Raw genomic sequence first — 17,847 nt, 5'->3', positions numbered from 1 at the left:
GACTTACCAATCTGGCTGATGAGCTGCCTGAACTGGTCAAGGTAGCTCTGTCCCTCTGGTGTGATTCCAAGTTTTCTTATGCCACGATTGAATTTTTCTGCTCTATCAAAAGGATACTAAAAAGATAAATTCAAGACTATTAAATTTAGGCCCTTAAAACATAAAATTCTTAAATTGATGCCAGTATCACTGTCCTTTCAATTCTTGTACCTTATTATTATTTAAGAAAACAAGTCTAATGACAAATCTGTATAATAAAGCCTTATTGGTATTCAAGGTCAATTAATGAGCAATCTGTTTAACAACAACAACAACAACAAACCCGCTGGTACTCTAGGTCAATGCATTTGTTGCTGTTGTTTTGGTACTAGCTAGAGGGAAAACGCAGTTTATATCCCACCACCATTCTTACCTTTTATCTCCCAACCACTCTATCAGACTGAAAACAGAACTAAGCCCCTAAACGTACTTGTTCCTGATACGTAACCAAGTTTCTATAGGCTTGTTGACAAAGAATTTATAAATCCATCCCTTCTATACGAATATATAAGCTGCTTAAAATGTTCAGCTTATTGGCACAGCATTTGGGAGGTGAAATCAGGAAGAACAAAAGTTCAAGACCCACTATGGCTACACAGCAAGTGTGAGGCTAGTCTCACAGGAGACCCTGCCTCAAAAACACAAAACACAACAAAATTTTCTAGTCAACATCATCAATTTAGAGACAAGAAAAAGCCTTTTTCACATTCTGGCAAACAGAATTAGGGAACTGTTCATTTGTAGCGAGGATAGCAGTTCTCTATAGCAGCATGCTTACTCATAATTTCCATCCCAGTAAAAAGACATGGAGTGCACCTCTCTACTGATGACTGTACCCTGTACAGTGTAGCACACCGAGGCCTATTATACACCAAGGCTACAGCTAGCTGAGTCTACAGTGTAATCCAAGCAGTTCTATAACCAGCAAACAGATCCAGAACCACGTGAGTGTGTGTACTTTTTACCTTCACGGTCATCGCCTCTGCTCTAGTAACTTCCTACAGCTCCCCAGTCTCTGCCTCACAATGGCAAACTGCACAGGGAGGGCAAAGGGAAATGGAATTCTCTTTATGAAGGCAGTGTCTGCTGCTTTTACTTCAGGGTTACTGTTGTTTTCCTTATGGTACTGGGGATTGAACCCGGGGCCTTTGGCACAATAGACAAGCCCACTTCCAAGAAGCTACATCTGCAGCCCAATAAAACAGCATTCCTAAAAACTAGTGGTAGGAAACAATTGTGTAATATTTCTGCAGTGTTAGACAGCATGCGCAGAAATCTGAAGTACTCGTTCTCATTCATTATTCTAGAAATTTCTTTTCAGGGATATTTTCTTTCAGAAATGGTCTCCAATTATATATGTTATCTATAGCTCTGTTCATAAGAACAGAGGAGAAAACTAAAACACTCATGAGTTGGGGGCTAAGTATGTCCCCTTTATGATTAATTCTTAAAAAACCAGCTAGGCAGGGATAGGTGGAAACATTAAGCGGACAATGCAAACCATTACAAAAAAGTTCTATTTTACGGTCTAAAGCAGCACTTTGTAATGTGTGAAGACACACAGTTTCCTGTAAAAAGTTAGGAAGGGTCCTATACTACACCACTAAAGCTCCTGCCTCCAGAAAAGGGGCTGGGAGAAGACATGACGGGATGGCAGAGGCACCTGACGCTGTGTTTGTGCTTCAACATAAGCATGTCTTGGTGTGTTGTTGTAAAATAAAATAATCTAAGCTACAAGGATCATCTCATATCCCAGTATGCTTAAGGCTATCGAGAACATAAGAAATACACAGAAGAAGGTGGCCAGACACAGGAGACACATGCAAACACTACACCAACACTAAGTACACAAACACTAAGTACCAACGCCCAGCATAAACATCAGTCATTACAAGGCTGTAGTCAGAATTCAGGCTCCTAAGAATACATAGCATACCTTGTGATCATTTTGGTCCTTGATCTCCCTGAAAAACCGAATATCTTTAATCAATCTGGATTTGATATGTTCATCATACATAAACTGGCTAAAAATATAGAATTTCTTTTTCAAAAACTGGTAAGTGAAATTAACCTAAAAAAATTAAAAAATGAAAAGTTAATATGAAATTTCAAGTAAGTGTTACAGAGTAAGTGATCTAAAAGTACTATTTATAAAGTTCAATTAATATTGGAGCTGAAATGTTTAAATAGTTTCTTTGCTGCCCCAAATCATAGAACTTTCTAGACTTCTCTTACATACTTTTTAAATGGCTTAACTACTTGTCTGCCCTGATCCTCCATCAGTAAGATGCCTTATTACTAAGCTGAAGACTGGAAGGACATTGTGTAAGGAACAGAATGCTGGAGGAAGGCATGAACAATTACTCATCTATCTATATGGCCCTGAAGCCTTTTGCTTGCACAAGGCAGTGTGGCTGGTCTAGTGCTAGAGGTCTTTGTCTTCTCGTTTCCAGCAGAGGGGCAGACAACTTAAACACGTGCTATCAAATCATTAAATCTCAGGCACCATCATTTCTAAAAGTGAAGAGTGCAGGTACTTTGAGAATGACTATATAAAGGCCCAACTCACATTCACAAATCTTCAGAAGAGTGAAATATGAGCTGAGGTTCAAGTATCACACAGTTTATAAATATAAATAAACCGACCGAATGAGTCGTTTCCAAAGTACTTTTCAGAGAGCACAAGAGACCAACAAGCACATACACTGTACTGACTTCCACTGCTAACAACTATGGTCCAGACGGCTAAGAAGTTGCACAATGCCTTTTCCACCATAGCGCTCACCTCATCCAACACAATGTTAACAAGAGATATTATTTATGCCATCAGGAAAAATGGAAATTCAGGTATGATATAAACAGGAAGCAATGTGTGCTTACCAAAATAGTCTATAAAAACTCATCTAAATTCCTAACTTTGACAAACTCTATTACCCACCAAACCTATAAAAAGATGCTTACTGTAGTATTCATGATCCCTGTCCCATGTGTTCGAATTGAATTAGCAATATGTCGAATATTAATAGTATTCAAATGTTTATTGTTGCTTGTCCGTTCAATAAAAATCTGCAATGCAAACACATTTATGAGCAATAAGAATAGACTCCATTCCAAACACTGTTGAGTAACCCAGAGAAGTTTAGGATCTGTTTCATTAAGGATAATTTATTGAAAAGCCATTTAAGAAGATGACACCACCACACTGCAGCAAACAATAACCAGGTGTCTAAACAACTGTAGCTTCTTTAATCCCAATGCCTGGCAAGCAAATCTTTGTGAGTTCAAGGCCAGCCTGGTCTATGCAGCGAGTTCCAGGCTAGCCAAAGCTACACTGTGAGACCCTATCTCGAGGGGAAAAAAAATCTCTAAACAATTATTTTGTTCTGTACATTTTATTAAATTTCATCTTTGAAAAATCAATTCCTGGTCTTTTGGCTGTCCTATTAATAAAGCCATTCCCATTTAAAGTTGGGCATGGTAGCATATCACTGTAATCCCAACACTCTGGAGGCCCAAAGTCAGCCTAGGTTACATGTAAATTCTAGGACAGTCAGGACTACAGAGTAAAATCCTTCCTTAAAAACACAAAACAATATATAAAATCTCCTCTTAAATCCACTCACCTGATTATTGAGATTATAGAGGTATCGAGAGACAAATATGTGAATGTTTCTCATAATTTCCAGAACATCGAGTCCCTACAACACAATTCACACAGAAACCCCATGACCATTAGTTGGGCATGACATGTGTACCAATACAACACCCTGCTGACCAACACTTTACATTATTTAAAAAAAAACTACTTAAACAAACTTAAATCATAAGACCCAGAGACACAACTGTCTTCTAACCATCTTTCAACTTCTCTTCATTTTTTTTTTTTTACAAAGTAAACTAATGACTATACTCTAAAAGGTACTTAAAAGACATTACAAGAACATTTGCAACAGTGCATACTACTACTTTTAAGAAATTAAACAAGAACTATTCTTCATATGTAATTCTCAAAAACATTAAGTATTATTCTTATAAATACCTGAAGTAAATAAAATGAAGTTAACAGAGTTTTCTAAGGTCAAACAATTAGGCACAGACTGAACACTGGAATTTCAGAAACTCTAATTTCAAAGGGTTTATGTTTCTTTTGACTATACCAAATCCCTTTTAAACTTGGTTTTTTTTTTAATTATATGAAAGTGTGTGTGTGTGTGTGTGTGTATACAAGGGTATCAGATCATGTGCTGCTGGACTTACAGGCAGTTGTAAGCCTTTTGATATAAGTGTTAGAGACCAAACTTGGGTCCTCTACAAGAGCAGTATATGCTCTCAACTTCTGAGCCATCGCTTCAGCCCCCAGACAAGTTTTTAAATATATATATATTTCTTAACACACACACATATATAAAACATATATGGTTTTGTTTTGTTTTTCAAGACAGGGTTTCTCTGTGTAGCGCTGGCTGTCCTGGAACTTGCTCTGTAGACCAGGCTGGCCTTAAATTCAGGATCTGCCTGCCTCTGCCTTTCTCTGTGTGTGTGTGTATTTTTTAATGTGTATGCTTGGTGTCTTCAAAGGTCAAAGAGGGGGCTAGATCCCATGGAACATGAGGGTGCTGGGAACCCAGGTCCTTTGCAAGAAAAGCAAGTGTTCTCAATACTGAACTTTCTCATCGGGCCCTAAGCCCTTTAACTCTATTACGATCCTCCTTTCTCCACATGCCTCCCTAATTCTCAGTGGTAAACCACAGATTACTCTATGACTTTTCTAACGAGTACTCAAAGTATCATCATAACACATTACTTACAAAATAATAGAAAGCCTAAATTGCTACATTCATAAGATAATATTACAAATCAGCTAATTAGTAAAACCAAATGCTTCTTTATAATTTGCAACTATACAGATAGTTGTACTCCTAATATATTGAAGTTCACATACTACACTCATTTAAAATCCAGCTTTGTATAAATCATTTAGAATTCTATAAAGTCATCTCATTATCTAAACATATTCCTGAAGTGTGTGTGTGTATACATGTGTGTTAGTATTTATTTCACATGATCAGCAGATCACTAATTATACCCAGAAAGACAATGATAAATTCTATTGTGAAGCCCATTAGTACCATCTAATATTTTACTCTCGACAAATATGAGGTTTATATAATAAAACATTTCTTTAAAAAATACATTAAGGAAATGTAGATATATCTCAGCGGTTGAGAGTACTTGTTCTTACAGAGAACCTGGTGTTGGATCCAGAACCCACACAGTTCATCCAGTCACTCTAGTTCCAGGACATCTGACACTCTTCTGACCTCTAAATGCACCAGGCACTCACATCGTACAGATAAATACATACAGGCAAAATACTCATACACATAAAATATCTAACAGACAGGCAGAAAGACAGAGACAGACAGATTGAGTGATTAGAGTTAAAGAAAACATTTCTTAAATTAATACTTCACACTACCAGACCATACCAGAAGCACTGTGCACATACCTGCTCCAAAGTCTGGCTAGGAAGATGTGCCTCTGTCATAACCAACCCATAACGCTGTGTAGCCAAATTTCTCATTTCACTGTAAGTGGCCCAATCATGAAGAGCTACTGTTGTGAGATTGTAGAAAGTCTGATCTAGATAGTGAGTTACATAAGCTATAAAAACAAAAGAAAACAAACCCCACAAATTGCTATGTTTAATTCATGAATGGTAAACAAGAAATGAAGTTAAAAAGGAAAGAAAAAAAAAACGCCATATGATTTTAAAATGAAATTTTTCCTTTTAAAATAAGGTGGTTGTATCAATACTCAGTGGGCTAAGGCAGGAGGAGCACAAGTTCAAAACCAGCCTCAGCTAGAGAGCAAAACCTTCAAAATATTTAAAAACAAAAAAAGGGGCAAAATAGTAACAGCAAAAACAAGGATTACCTGTGGTGGAACACCCCTGTAATCCCCATACTCAGGCTATAGCAGAACCCTAAGTCTGAGGTCTACTTAGGCTACAGATGGGGCCCTTGGTCAACCTAGGCTACACAGCAATTTGCTAAGAAATAAAAATGAAACAGCAGAAAGAGCTAAGGGATGCACAAGAGACCCTCGAGGACTGCCTGCTGTTTAACAGGTCAGAAGACACACAGGACAAGCGTATGAGGACGATCAAACACTCACCTCGAATGTCAATGAATCGATTGAAAAACCGAATTGGGTTCAGAGAGAAAAACAGAGCCAAGTCTTTTCTGCCAACTTTGAAGGGGTTCCGGTCATCCAGCTTCAAGTGAGTGTGCACAGAAAGCCGCAGGTCCTTCTCAATCTCCTTACACAGCTTATCCAGCAAATGCTGTTCAGAAGGAACTGAGCTGTTCACCATGACTCCCACTGCAGATCACTGCTGCATGCACATGCCCTGACCCTCACTGTGCACTGAGGAGAAACTGACCAACTAGTTCCTTCACTTAAGATGCCGACCCCTCAAGGGGTCGGCATCTTATTTTTTTTTGAAAAGTGTAATAATTTTTTTAAAGCCAAAAGGCAGATAAATACTGAGACTTTATTTTCATAAATATTTTAAATTTAATTTTTATGAATATCAGCCAACTAATGGCTTCACTATATAGAACATGAATATGTAATACAAAGCATAAAATTTATGAAAAGTAGCAGCAAAAAAAAATGACCTTGCAATGTGTAGTAAACAAAAATATCATTAAATTATCATTATCACTAAAAAATCACAGGGGCTGTATGTATGTGGTGCACATACATATATGCAAGCAAGAAAAATATATATAAAATAAATCTTAAAAAAATTCTTAAATCGTGAGAATTTGAAAATGGATCAGTAGATTAAAAGCACTTGTAGACAAGTGTGAGACCTGAGTTCAAATCCCCAGAATACTCCTAAAGCCAGGCATAGTAAGTAGTCCTAGCCAGATCTGTAATCCTAGAGTGAGATGGGAGATAAGAGAACTCTCTGGAACTCTAGAACCAGCTGGTCTAGTTTGTACAGTGGTAAACAACAGAGATCCTGTCTCAAAACAAGAAGACACCCAAGGCTGCTCTTTGACCCCAACACTTGCACCATAGCACAGGTACCCAGAGAGCCAACACACACACACACCACACACACACACACACACACACACACACCCCTCACTATGTTAACAGTAACATCTCAATGTTAACAGTCATCTTTGCTTGTCTATCAGAGTATCAAATAATAGCCAGTTACCTATATTTTATCTTTAAATAAAAATATTCATGATCATTTGCAAGGTTTGGTAACCACAAAGGGACTATGACCATACAAGAATCTCCATAACTTCTGTCACACTGAGACAGGCAGGTGTTACAAAGGTTACACATTTTTAATCCTGTCTTCTGAACAAACGTTGTTTGGTTTACACAGTAATTTATAAATAACTGGTTTAAGTTTTCTTGAGAAAGGGTCAGCGACTGGAACTCACAATTCTCCTGCCTCGATCTCCTGAGTGCTGGAATTATAATTACACTATTACACCTAGGTTTGTTGAAATAATTTCTGACTTGGTGAAGTCGAATTCACTCTGAGACGTATTCCAAAGCACTGCTCTCAAACTTTCAATCTTAAATGTAATCTTACCTCATTTAAAATGTCCATAATTTCCTTGTCATAGCAATCCAGAAGTAGTTCATGGGACTCTAAATGCCTTGAATGCATCATGGCAGGTACGCAGTCTCGTAAAGCACTGAACATGTACTAGTAAGAAAATTAAAACACACCTCAGTTTAGAAAAACCAGGATTCTAAACAAAATTGCAAAGGCTAATTACATACAAAAACTCTCACCTAAAGGAAAAAATACTTTTCTATGACTGCTTTATTTTCCTAAAAATCTTTCATGAATGTGCCTACATACACATGAAAAAGAAGAAAAGCTAACATTCACTAGTCTTTTACTCTGTGTGCATCAAATACACTTACTTCCACAGAGAAACCGAGTAACATGCAGCCTGCCAACAAGTAACTGTCAAAATTACTGAGCAAGATCAAATCAAGTGAGCTGAGAAGGGAAAACTGCAAGTACAGAGGGTTAAGTGGGTAACTGCCTGGACAGGGTGGTTAGCACAGTAAGACTGATTTTACTCATAACTATTGATATACAATTTAACCACCAATTATATGAACTCTGATTAGGTATGTGTAATAAAACTTCAAAATATCACTGCAGGCCAATTATATGATAGTTTATTAACTCAAATGACCTATTCAATCCTTACAAAGTGGCTAGAAATACTGCTTACTCTTAGATTACTCTATACTTACATGTAATCTAGCTGCATCAACAGCATTCTCATACACATCATCTAAATATATCGGGAAGACAGTGCGATGCCAGTATAAAAAACAGCAGTCACACTGTGCTTGGACCCTGCAATATAAGACAATAATCAGTGGTGACCTTCTGTGCTGAGGGGAGGAGGTGTCTTCCTCAGTTACCTCCTCTGAATCATTCACCCAACATTATTACAGTGAGAAAACTAAGTTATTTTTCAAATTGAGTAAAGGAAACAAAACATTTAAATACCCTACATTATCAAAATTCTGTATATGCTTTAGCTTTAAGACTGTTGAAAAACCCAGACTACTAAATGGATGTTTAAAATAAACGTCTCCATATTATCTGAAATAATATTTGCATTAATTATATGCATAATTTACATGTCTCCACAGTGAAAAGACCTTGGGATCCCCTTACTGTTTTGTTGTTCCAGCCCTTCAAATCTTACGCATTCAACGATCTATATCAAATACCAGCATTCTATGAGATGGAGGCTAACCTGGTTTACATAGCCAGTTCCAGGCTAGCTAGGTCTATACAATAAGATCCTGTATTTAAAAAAAAAAAAACCAGCCGGGCGGTGGTGGCGCACGCCTTTAATCCCAGCACTTGGGAGGCAGAGGCAGGTGGATTTCTGAGTTTGAGAGTTCGAGGCTAACCTGGTCTACAGAGTGAGTTCCAGGACAGCCAGGGCTACACAGAGAAACCCTGTCTCGAAAAACCAAACCAAAAAAAAAACCACTATGACCACAAGACCCTGTCACACAAAACCTCTCCAGTGTCTTTGCTACGCAATTACTATGTAATGACTTACAGACAAGAATTAGCCCAAGTATCTTATAGTGATGGTCCAACATTTCTTTCAAGGACTGAAAATTAAACACCACAAACTACAAAAATACCAGCTTCTCAGAACAGTAAAGACAATTATGAGGCTAAATTAAAACTGTACAGTAATGCAATAGCTGAACTTTGTCAAAAGTCCAGTGCTCACTGACCCTTCAGGAAACTCACTCAATACAAAAACAAAAACAGTCACAGCATCTGCAAAACAAGCCTTTCCACCTCAGTCCAATCCAATGACTGGCTTCTGAGACTGCAATTCAAATTTCACCTCCAATTACAATTACTCAATATGGTGTGTCATGGGTCTTCAAGTGTCTCACAAAGAATAAAGCTTTATTATAAAGCAGCAAGTCCAATAGTGACCCACTAAAGTACTGACAATGGATACCATAATCTGCCAGACACCCTGAGGGTACTCTACTTTGTATATGTCCAATGTTCCAGGGGATTCATGCTTCCTGTGAAAGCAGAGCTAAGACAGGACAAAGTTGGAGTCAGTCTCCTGTTGGTCACATTACAAGAGTTACAGAGAGGAACTAACGTGCCCTGTAGATCTCGTCCTACTCTGGCTGTGCTGAAGAGAACCCAAGCTCTACTCTGGGAACAGGCCTGTGATCTCAGCGCTGCAGGACCAGCCTGGGTCCCACAGTAAATGGAGGTTGGGAGTGGGGAGGGCTGAGGAGAGAAGAAGAGAGTGGGGAGGGAGGGAGGGAGGGAGGGAGGAGGGGAGAGGGAATGGCTGTTTTCTCACCCAGGCCCTTGACTATCTATCACATATCCAGCTCTACTCACCGTTCTCTGAGCTCACTGATAAGATCCAGCTTCTTCATGACTACTTGAAGGGGAAAGAGTTCTTCGTCTTTAAATGTTTTCTATTAGCAGGAAGGGAAAACACAGAAATGTAATTACTACAAGGCCAAGTTTCTTAGGCTAACGAATGAACTGGGAACCTCAGACTTCATGTTGATTCCTTTAATAAGAGCAATACTCACCATTTGTGTGCCAACGCTCAATGCCAAAGAAACAATAAGTCGCCGCTGTTTTGTGCTTGGTCCATTTAAGGTGTTTTCAGCCAAAACAAGAGCAGATAGCACATCAAGACGCTGCTCACTGTATTTTTTATCTGAAATTACTCTTTTCTTAAAGATGAAACAGAAAATTATTAGTTTTGATTCTAACATAGTTAAGTTTCAAAAGAAAAAGAAGTCTCTATTCTATTCTCTATGGCATAGCTCTGGAGAGCACAGAAAAACACTTTCCCCCATTGTTCTAAACTTAGCCTAACTGTCTCTCTGAACACTGTCAGGAAGAGCAAACACAGTGGGCTTAAACACATTTACATCAATCTAACTAGAAAAAATTTCTAAAAATGATGGGTCAAAACCTTTCCCTTCCTTCTACTGAGATTAGCTGCTAATGGGGTCTTCAGTAGGTTACACGGGGTACCCAGGGCTTCACAACAAGCTAGGGTCTCGGTTAGATGGTTTCCTTGAATGTTGGCTAATGCACTGATTACATCTGGGAACCAATCTGAACACATTTAAGGTGAGCCAGGCTGAGTTCTGACACTGTAAACACGCACCCTTGTATGAAATAGCACCTGTACTAGTCAAGCATGATAGCTTTTCAGAGACTACAATCCTGCTAACTGTAAAGATTACAAAATGGAATGGATAAAGCACTATAGAAATAACACATCTGGCAGGAACAGAAGAGAGGCTACACCAGGAAATACAGGTAAAACAGCAGAACAAGATACATTAATCATGCTGAGTACATAATAGTTTGCATACCTTGGCTACAGAAATAGAATTAAGAGCCTGATGCTGAAGGTGCTGTGTTATGTGTGACACCGAATCCGCCACAACCATGCTTCTCCTGTAGAACATATGCTCGATTGCCTAAAGGAAATAAATGTAACTTTGTAAAAATTAACTTAAAACTTACATGCAAAATCATTAAAAGAAAACCTTCATAACCCTAGGAAAGGAAGGAATTTGTGAATGAGACTAGAGGAGGGTGAGGGCAAAAATCAAAACACACGCACACAGACAGACAGACACACACATACCAACAAAAATTCACCACTTGGGGCTGCAGAGAAGGTTCAGTCTTTAAGTGCTTGCTTGTTTCACAGGCATGAAGAATCAAGTCTGATTTCCCACACCTACATAAAAAGACAGCCAAGCTTATCACCCCAGTGCCTAGAAGGCAGATAGGAGGATTCCTGGAGCCTGCTAGACTCGCTGGTAAGCCCCAGAAGCCTGTCTCAAACAAAGTACATAGCTTCAAAGACCCAATATCTGAGGTTGACCTCTGACCTCCACACACAGGTGCACATACATACATCCCTATACACAAAGACACAAAGACACACACACACAACATTATGCTGGAAAATTCAACTGCATTAAAATTAAGCACCTGCACTTGTCAAAAGTCATTAAAAAAATAAAATAAAAAGATAAGACATCTACTAAATGAAAGATTCTTTTCTACAAACATTCCAAATTTCAAGTAAATCAAAAACTTTTTTACACAATCAATAGAACCACCCCCCCAAGCATCTAAAATAGGTTTTTTCAAACAGAAATACAGTAAGTAAACAAAAACAATTCACTAACACTTAAGTGCTAATTATTAAAAATGGTCAAAACAACTTGTGCTCACTGTCTGACATAATCACAGTATAGAACAACAGGCCTATAATCTAATCCCTGCCTGCAAACGAGGCAGGACAAGTGCTAGGAAACCTGGAGTGCTGGCCAGTTTTATGTCACCCTGACTCCAGTCAGAGTCAGCTGAAAGAAGGGAACCTCCACTGAAAAGATGCCTCCAAAAGATCCAGATGTAAGGCATTTTCCTAACTGGTGATGGATGGGGAGGGCTCAGTCCACTGTGGGTAGTGCCATCCCTCGGATGGTGGTCCTGGCTTCTGTAAGCAGGTTGAGTAACCCAGTAAGCAACCCTCCTCCAAGGCCTCTATATCAGCTCCTGTTTCAGATTCCGCCCGGTATGAGTTTCTATCCTCACCATCTTTAATGATGAACCGTGATATGGAACCTTGAGTAAAATAAACCCTTTCCTCCCCAGGCTGCTTTGGGTCATGGTGTTTTGTCACAGCAATAGGAACACTGACCAAAGCAACGATATATAATGAGGTCCTGTCTCAAAGAAAAACAAAACAAAACAAAAAATACCTGGTAATACAGCTTGAAAGGAAGAAAGAAAGGAAAAAAGAAAGAAAGAAAGAAAGGAAGGAAGGAAGGAAGGAAGGAAGGAAGGAAGGAAAGAAGGAAAGAAGGAAAGAAAGAAAGAGAAGATCAGGGGGCAGAGACAGAGAGAGAGAGAGAGAGAGAAAGAGAGAAGTGAAGTTAGTTTGTTCTAAGAAAGTCCAAATCTAAAGTCCATAATTACTGGAAACTTACCAGCAAATCTGTCTTAATTTCATAGCTGGGCTCTTCGGCCTACAAGGAGTTATGCTAAAAACCACTTTACATTCCATTAAGTGTCAAGTCACCTGATTCTAGCAGTCCACAGTTTACTCACAAGACTCCAGTGCTTGCTCTAAATTACAATCAACAGTGTCATGTAAACTGACCTCATTTGCATGTGATCATTTTTAAACACTAGGTGTTTTAGCACAAATATTTTTCAATTCATGCAACTTGCTTTTTAACACTTCCATGGATAAAACAATTACTAACAACACTAAATCTAACTTTCCTTCTCATGAGCTTAGCTGCTAAAGGAGTTTAAACCACAGATGGTCACCTCACTCTTTCAACTTTTCAGGGATGTAAATGCAGGTCCACACAGCTTCACTTTCAGGAGACGTTTCAGTAACTTACACAGGGCACCCAGGGCTTCATGACAAGCTAGGCTCTGGGTCAGATGGTTTCCTTGACTGTTGGCTAATGCACTGATTACACCAGAGAACCAATCTGAGCGTATTTACGGTGAGCCAGACTTGAGCTGAGACTGTCAACATACACGGTTGTATAAAGTAGCACCTGTATTAGTCAAGTCAGAGGTTTTTTTTTTTTTTTTTCCAATTTTAAGTTCACTTTCTCCTAAGTTTGTATTTTGATGCGACCAGAAAGTAAACTGTGCCCCAGAGCATTCTACTGTAGCTGAAGTCATGTCTCAAGTCCTGGTGGCAAAGTAAAATAGCACTAACTTACCTTGAGAAGTTCAATAAGCCTGCATAATGCCTTCACTGAGGTTTTGGTCATAGGCTTCTGCATGGACATGTAGAGATTCATTGTGGTCTTAATAATGGTACTAATACTATATGCATATAAGAAACCCTACAAAAGAAAATAAACAGTGGAATCACAGACCTCATTCAGACTTTGTTCTCCATAAGCATGCAAACAGCCAGTATTTCTAAAGTCTCTGATTTATTATTTTTATATGTATGGGCGTTGTATCTACCTGCATGTCTGCCCAACACATGAATGCAATGCCTGAGGCCAGAAGTGGGTGTTGGATCTCTTGGAACTGGCGTTATAGGCAGTTATGTGCCACTGGATTAAACATGGGTTCTCTGGAAGAATACCTAGTGCTCTTAACCTCTGAGTCATCTCTTCAAACATTCAATGTCCCCTTTGAAGTCAATTCTTAAAGAGTTAGAAATACTATTCCTGACAACATTGTGAGTTTTGAAGCAGCCCTTAATTTCCTGAACTATCAAATACCAGACACTTAAACATTTACTGGCTTTTAAAAAGCTGTTCACACAAAGAAAATGAAACCCCCTTCAGTAAAATGGCGTGTCAGGGAAATACCTAATAATTCATCCTCATCTTAACTGCTAAGGAGACAAGAGACTCCATCTGCTGACACTCAGAGCAGGGAAGCACAGACTAAGGAAACTGACAACTGGGAAGTAATGCTTCCCTAAGGAATGTAGACACGCACAGGAACTTCTGAGTGCCAAGCTAATCCCACCCATCCTCTCTGCCTAGACTAGCCACTCTCAACCTGTACGTCAGAAATTTACAGTATGCGTCTTAACAGTAGCAAAATCGGGTTAGGTACTAGCAACAGAGTAATTTTACAGTCGGGGGTCACCACAACAGGAAGAGCACCCAGCTTGGCAAGTGGAGAACCACTGGCCTAGCCCAATTCCCACAGTCCAACTGTTATGTGTCTCTCGTCAGCTTTCTCTCATCTAGCCTAAGAACAAGAACACATTCCCTCCTCCTCTTCTGTTCATGAAGGAGCACGTAAGTCTTTTGCTGTCCTCAATTTCTTTTCTTCACTCTCAAAGTTTTTACTGTATAAGTCTTTCACTTGTTGGTTAGAGTTATGCCAAGATACACATATTTTTGAAGCTATTATAAAACACAGTTTCCTGACTATGTCTGTCATTTGTATATAGGAAGATGGCTGGCTTCTGTGGGCTAATTTTATATCCTACTACTTTGCAGGTTAAGTATGTCTTATGATTCTCTGAATTTCCTCAGTGTCTGTTGTAATCCTCTCCTTCATTTCTAATTTTATTAATTTGGATCTTCTTTTTTTGTCTTTTGGCTAATTTGGCTAAGTGCCTGCTAGCCTGCTTGCTAATCACATGTAAGAAAGCACTATCCCAAGATTGACTATTTCTGACTAGAGAGTGTACACACAGTGGCAAAGCCGGTTTCCCTGAACCTTACTAGCTCTGTGTTGAAGAGAAGTGCTCAACTTAGAGAATGAAGGAATGTAATGGAGGACAGTGTCCTGAGAGAGTGGCTCAAGACTGAGGCTTGGGGTATACCCTAGTTTTACCTTGTCAGCTAGAGGATTATCACATTAGACTGCACTTTTATGCACCAATGGGGAAAGCTGAAAGCAGAACAAGAAACAGCAAGCATCTAAGGCAGGCAAGAGAGAAGCCTTTGGTGGCAGCCTTCAAGTATGGAACTGCCTGTGCCATTAACAACCTGTTCGTCTTTACTGTTAAGGACAGAATACATAACACAGACGGCTTTTCCTATGGAGAACCATTTGAAGTAACAGTCCTCAAAACTCTCAAGGAAGGCATCAAAGTGCTCACAAGAAAATGAGGAAGTGAGTGGTCAAGATCTGGGGGAAGACCTAGAGCAGTGAGGCTGACACTGAAGCTGCTTCTCCATAGCCTTTGCCTCAGAGGCTGTCACAAACAGGGAACAAAGGCAGAGACCATCTCATGGCCCGATGAGAAGACAAAGATGGCAGCTAAGGAAATGGCTCCATGGTCACGTTCACTGTGTAAGTACAATGACCCAAGTTCAGGTGGCTAGACCCATTTAAAAAGTCGGGCACTTGTCTATAAACCTAGCCCAGAGGGACAGACATCTCCCAAAGGCTTGCTATTCAGCTGCTCCAGCTCAGTGAGCTCCAGGTTCAGTGAAAGACATCTCAAAAAGTAAGGTGAAGAATGACTGAGGAAGACATCTAATACTAGGCTCCATCCTCTGCACATATCCACAGAATCAAGAGCATACACACACACACACACACACACACACACACACACACACTCACTCTCTCACAGATAAAACAAAACCAGACTGAGGGAAAATACACACTGTTTACAGAAGACACACATTCCATGCAAGAAGCTACAAAGACTGTATATAAGGTTCAGTAAAAACACATCATATAGACATTAGCTAAAAGAAACACTATGCAACTGTGTCAATATCAGATACTAATGATCTCCAACAAAAAGCATCTCAGTATAGCTACTTCCTGGGATGTGTTGATCACTAGAGATGCTTTTTGTTGGAGATCATTTGTGTCTAATAACACAGTTGCACACACACTAAATACATGTAATTTTTTTAAATTAAAAATTAAAGAAATCCTCATATATCTGGAAATAAAAAAGTATCTTTCAAGAATCCCCAAAGGAGCACTGGCAAGCAGGTAAGGGCACTCGCAGCCAAGCATGAGGGCCAGAGTGTGCTCTTTAGGACCTCTTCTTTCATAAACATAAATGTGCTTGCCCAAGAAGCCAGAGGCACTGAATCCCCTGAAACCCAGGGAATCAAACTCAGATCTTTCCAAGACCAAGTGCTCTCACCCCAGCTGTCTGGCAGCCCTCAGTTTGTTTAAATATAAAATATAACGCCTCCTTTTCACAGTTGTGGCCACGAGTAACTTCTATAAATTGAAGTCATAAATTTAATTGCACCCGAAATATTCTAATTAAAAGCATGCAACTACCTGTATGAAGACATTACATCTGTTGGTGAGGTCTTCAGCAAACGTGTCCATCCTCTGCTCCTTAGATAACATAGACTCCATCTTCATCATCCATGAGCTCACAAAGACGTAGTAAGACTGCACATCTCTAGCAAAGGAACACAAACAAAAATATACGTCCACGTCTCATTCTGACAAGAGTAAAATATTCCTTCCAGCAGTGATTGTACGCTTCTGGCCTTCAAAAGGAAGCCTATATGTATATATAAGTTACTGAACTTACAACTACGTACTGAGTACCTATTCAAACCAGGCATTAATTCTAGCTTAGAATACAACAGATGAAAATCCCTGGCACCCAATTACTGGAGGTCAGGCCACTATCCCCGCCTTCGCAAGATTAGAATCGCCACAGCCCTTCTACACTTAGAGAAGGGAGGAGATGTCAGGGGCAGCCCTGCTTACACACTGAAGGCCTAAAATCAGCCATAGCCTAAAATCAGCAATAGGCCTGTCATACATGTATACTAACACCAAGTCTTGGGTTTCTGTGGAAAAACTTTGAAACAGATGGCTATCAGCTATTGTAAACAGGCAGCTTTTGTGGAAATTTACCAGCCTGAGTAGTCATAAACCTTGTAAATAGGTAGCCTTGACAGACAATACCAACTTAGATAAGGACAAGTGAGTCATAGGCAGAGTCATAATGACCTGTCCCCTGAACCCAGCTGATACCCGGTTCTGAAAGATATCTGTATTTCCCCTGAACACACATACTCCAGTGTCATTCCCTTCCCCACATCCTGCCTTTCTGTGTTTATACCCCTGTGTGAATGAATTACGATTTGAGAAAAAATAAATAAATTATTTTAAAAAGAAAAAAAAAAAAAAGAAAGAAAATCCCTGGCACCATGAAGCTGAGATTCTTGGAAGGAGAGTTGTAGAATAAAGCAATAATCAAAGTCAAAACAATCTTTAAATGTCTGGTGATGCATCCTGAGGGTGGGAGGAACGGACAGGGACACAGGCCAGGGCCTGAGGTGTAGTTCTCTAATTTTAAGTAAGATGATCAGAGTAGGCTCATAGTGTGGGTGATTCTGAGCCATGATCTGACCAGATTAATAAGATGTGCAAACATGTAAAAACAGAGTTTAAGGAGTATGAGCAACAAGTGCAAAAACCCGAGGCTTTGGCAACTATACCAGCTTGTTCAGTAATAACAAAATCCCAGGATGGCTAGAACACAAGGAGGAGGAGGGGGAGGAAGAGGAAGAGGAAGAGGAAGGGGAACACGTGTCAACCAACAACACATGCCGACACTGTCTACAAGTCAGGATAAGCCCCAGCAGCAAACACAGACAGCATGAGAGGACAGGAGGGAGGGAGGAGGAGGGAACAAGGAAAGAGGGACAGGGCAGGAGGGAGGTAAGAGCTAGAGAGACAGGAGAGGAGAGGAGAGG

General features: G+C 39.6%; 1 protein-coding gene across 4 annotated transcripts in view; it reads right to left on the bottom strand.

The window, feature by feature from the left end:
• Washc4 (WASH complex subunit 4) overlaps nucleotides 1-17,847 on the bottom strand; it is a 50,567-nt gene that overhangs the window by 13,214 nt on the left and 19,506 nt on the right. For 3 of the 4 annotated variants that reach the window (XM_028776957.1, XM_028776958.1, XM_028776961.1), the window contains 13 exons: nucleotides 16,409-16,535; nucleotides 13,396-13,521; nucleotides 11,005-11,112; nucleotides 10,204-10,350; nucleotides 10,004-10,083; nucleotides 8,350-8,455; nucleotides 7,667-7,783; nucleotides 6,217-6,385; nucleotides 5,549-5,703; nucleotides 3,663-3,737; nucleotides 3,001-3,105; nucleotides 1,976-2,110; nucleotides 8-116 (listed from right to left, as the gene is read on the bottom strand). In XM_028776957.1, coding sequence (XP_028632790.1) covers nucleotides 8-116; nucleotides 1,976-2,110; nucleotides 3,001-3,105; nucleotides 3,663-3,737; nucleotides 5,549-5,703; nucleotides 6,217-6,385; nucleotides 7,667-7,783; nucleotides 8,350-8,455; nucleotides 10,004-10,083; nucleotides 10,204-10,350; nucleotides 11,005-11,112; nucleotides 13,396-13,521; nucleotides 16,409-16,535 — 1,559 coding nt within the window. The remainder of the gene's footprint in view (nucleotides 1-7; nucleotides 117-1,975; nucleotides 2,111-3,000; nucleotides 3,106-3,662; nucleotides 3,738-5,548; nucleotides 5,704-6,216; nucleotides 6,386-7,666; nucleotides 7,784-8,349; nucleotides 8,456-10,003; nucleotides 10,084-10,203; nucleotides 10,351-11,004; nucleotides 11,113-13,395; nucleotides 13,522-16,408; nucleotides 16,536-17,847) is intronic. The other variant, XM_028776959.1, reaches the window with a different exon arrangement.

Source organism: Grammomys surdaster, unplaced genomic scaffold, assembly GCF_004785775.1.
Source record: "Grammomys surdaster isolate TR1022 unplaced genomic scaffold, NIH_TR_1.0 275, whole genome shotgun sequence".
Taxonomy (NCBI): Eukaryota; Metazoa; Chordata; class Mammalia; order Rodentia; family Muridae; genus Grammomys; species Grammomys surdaster.
The sequence above is the reverse complement of the archived record's forward strand: the minus strand, read 5'-3'. Positions and strand labels throughout refer to the sequence as shown.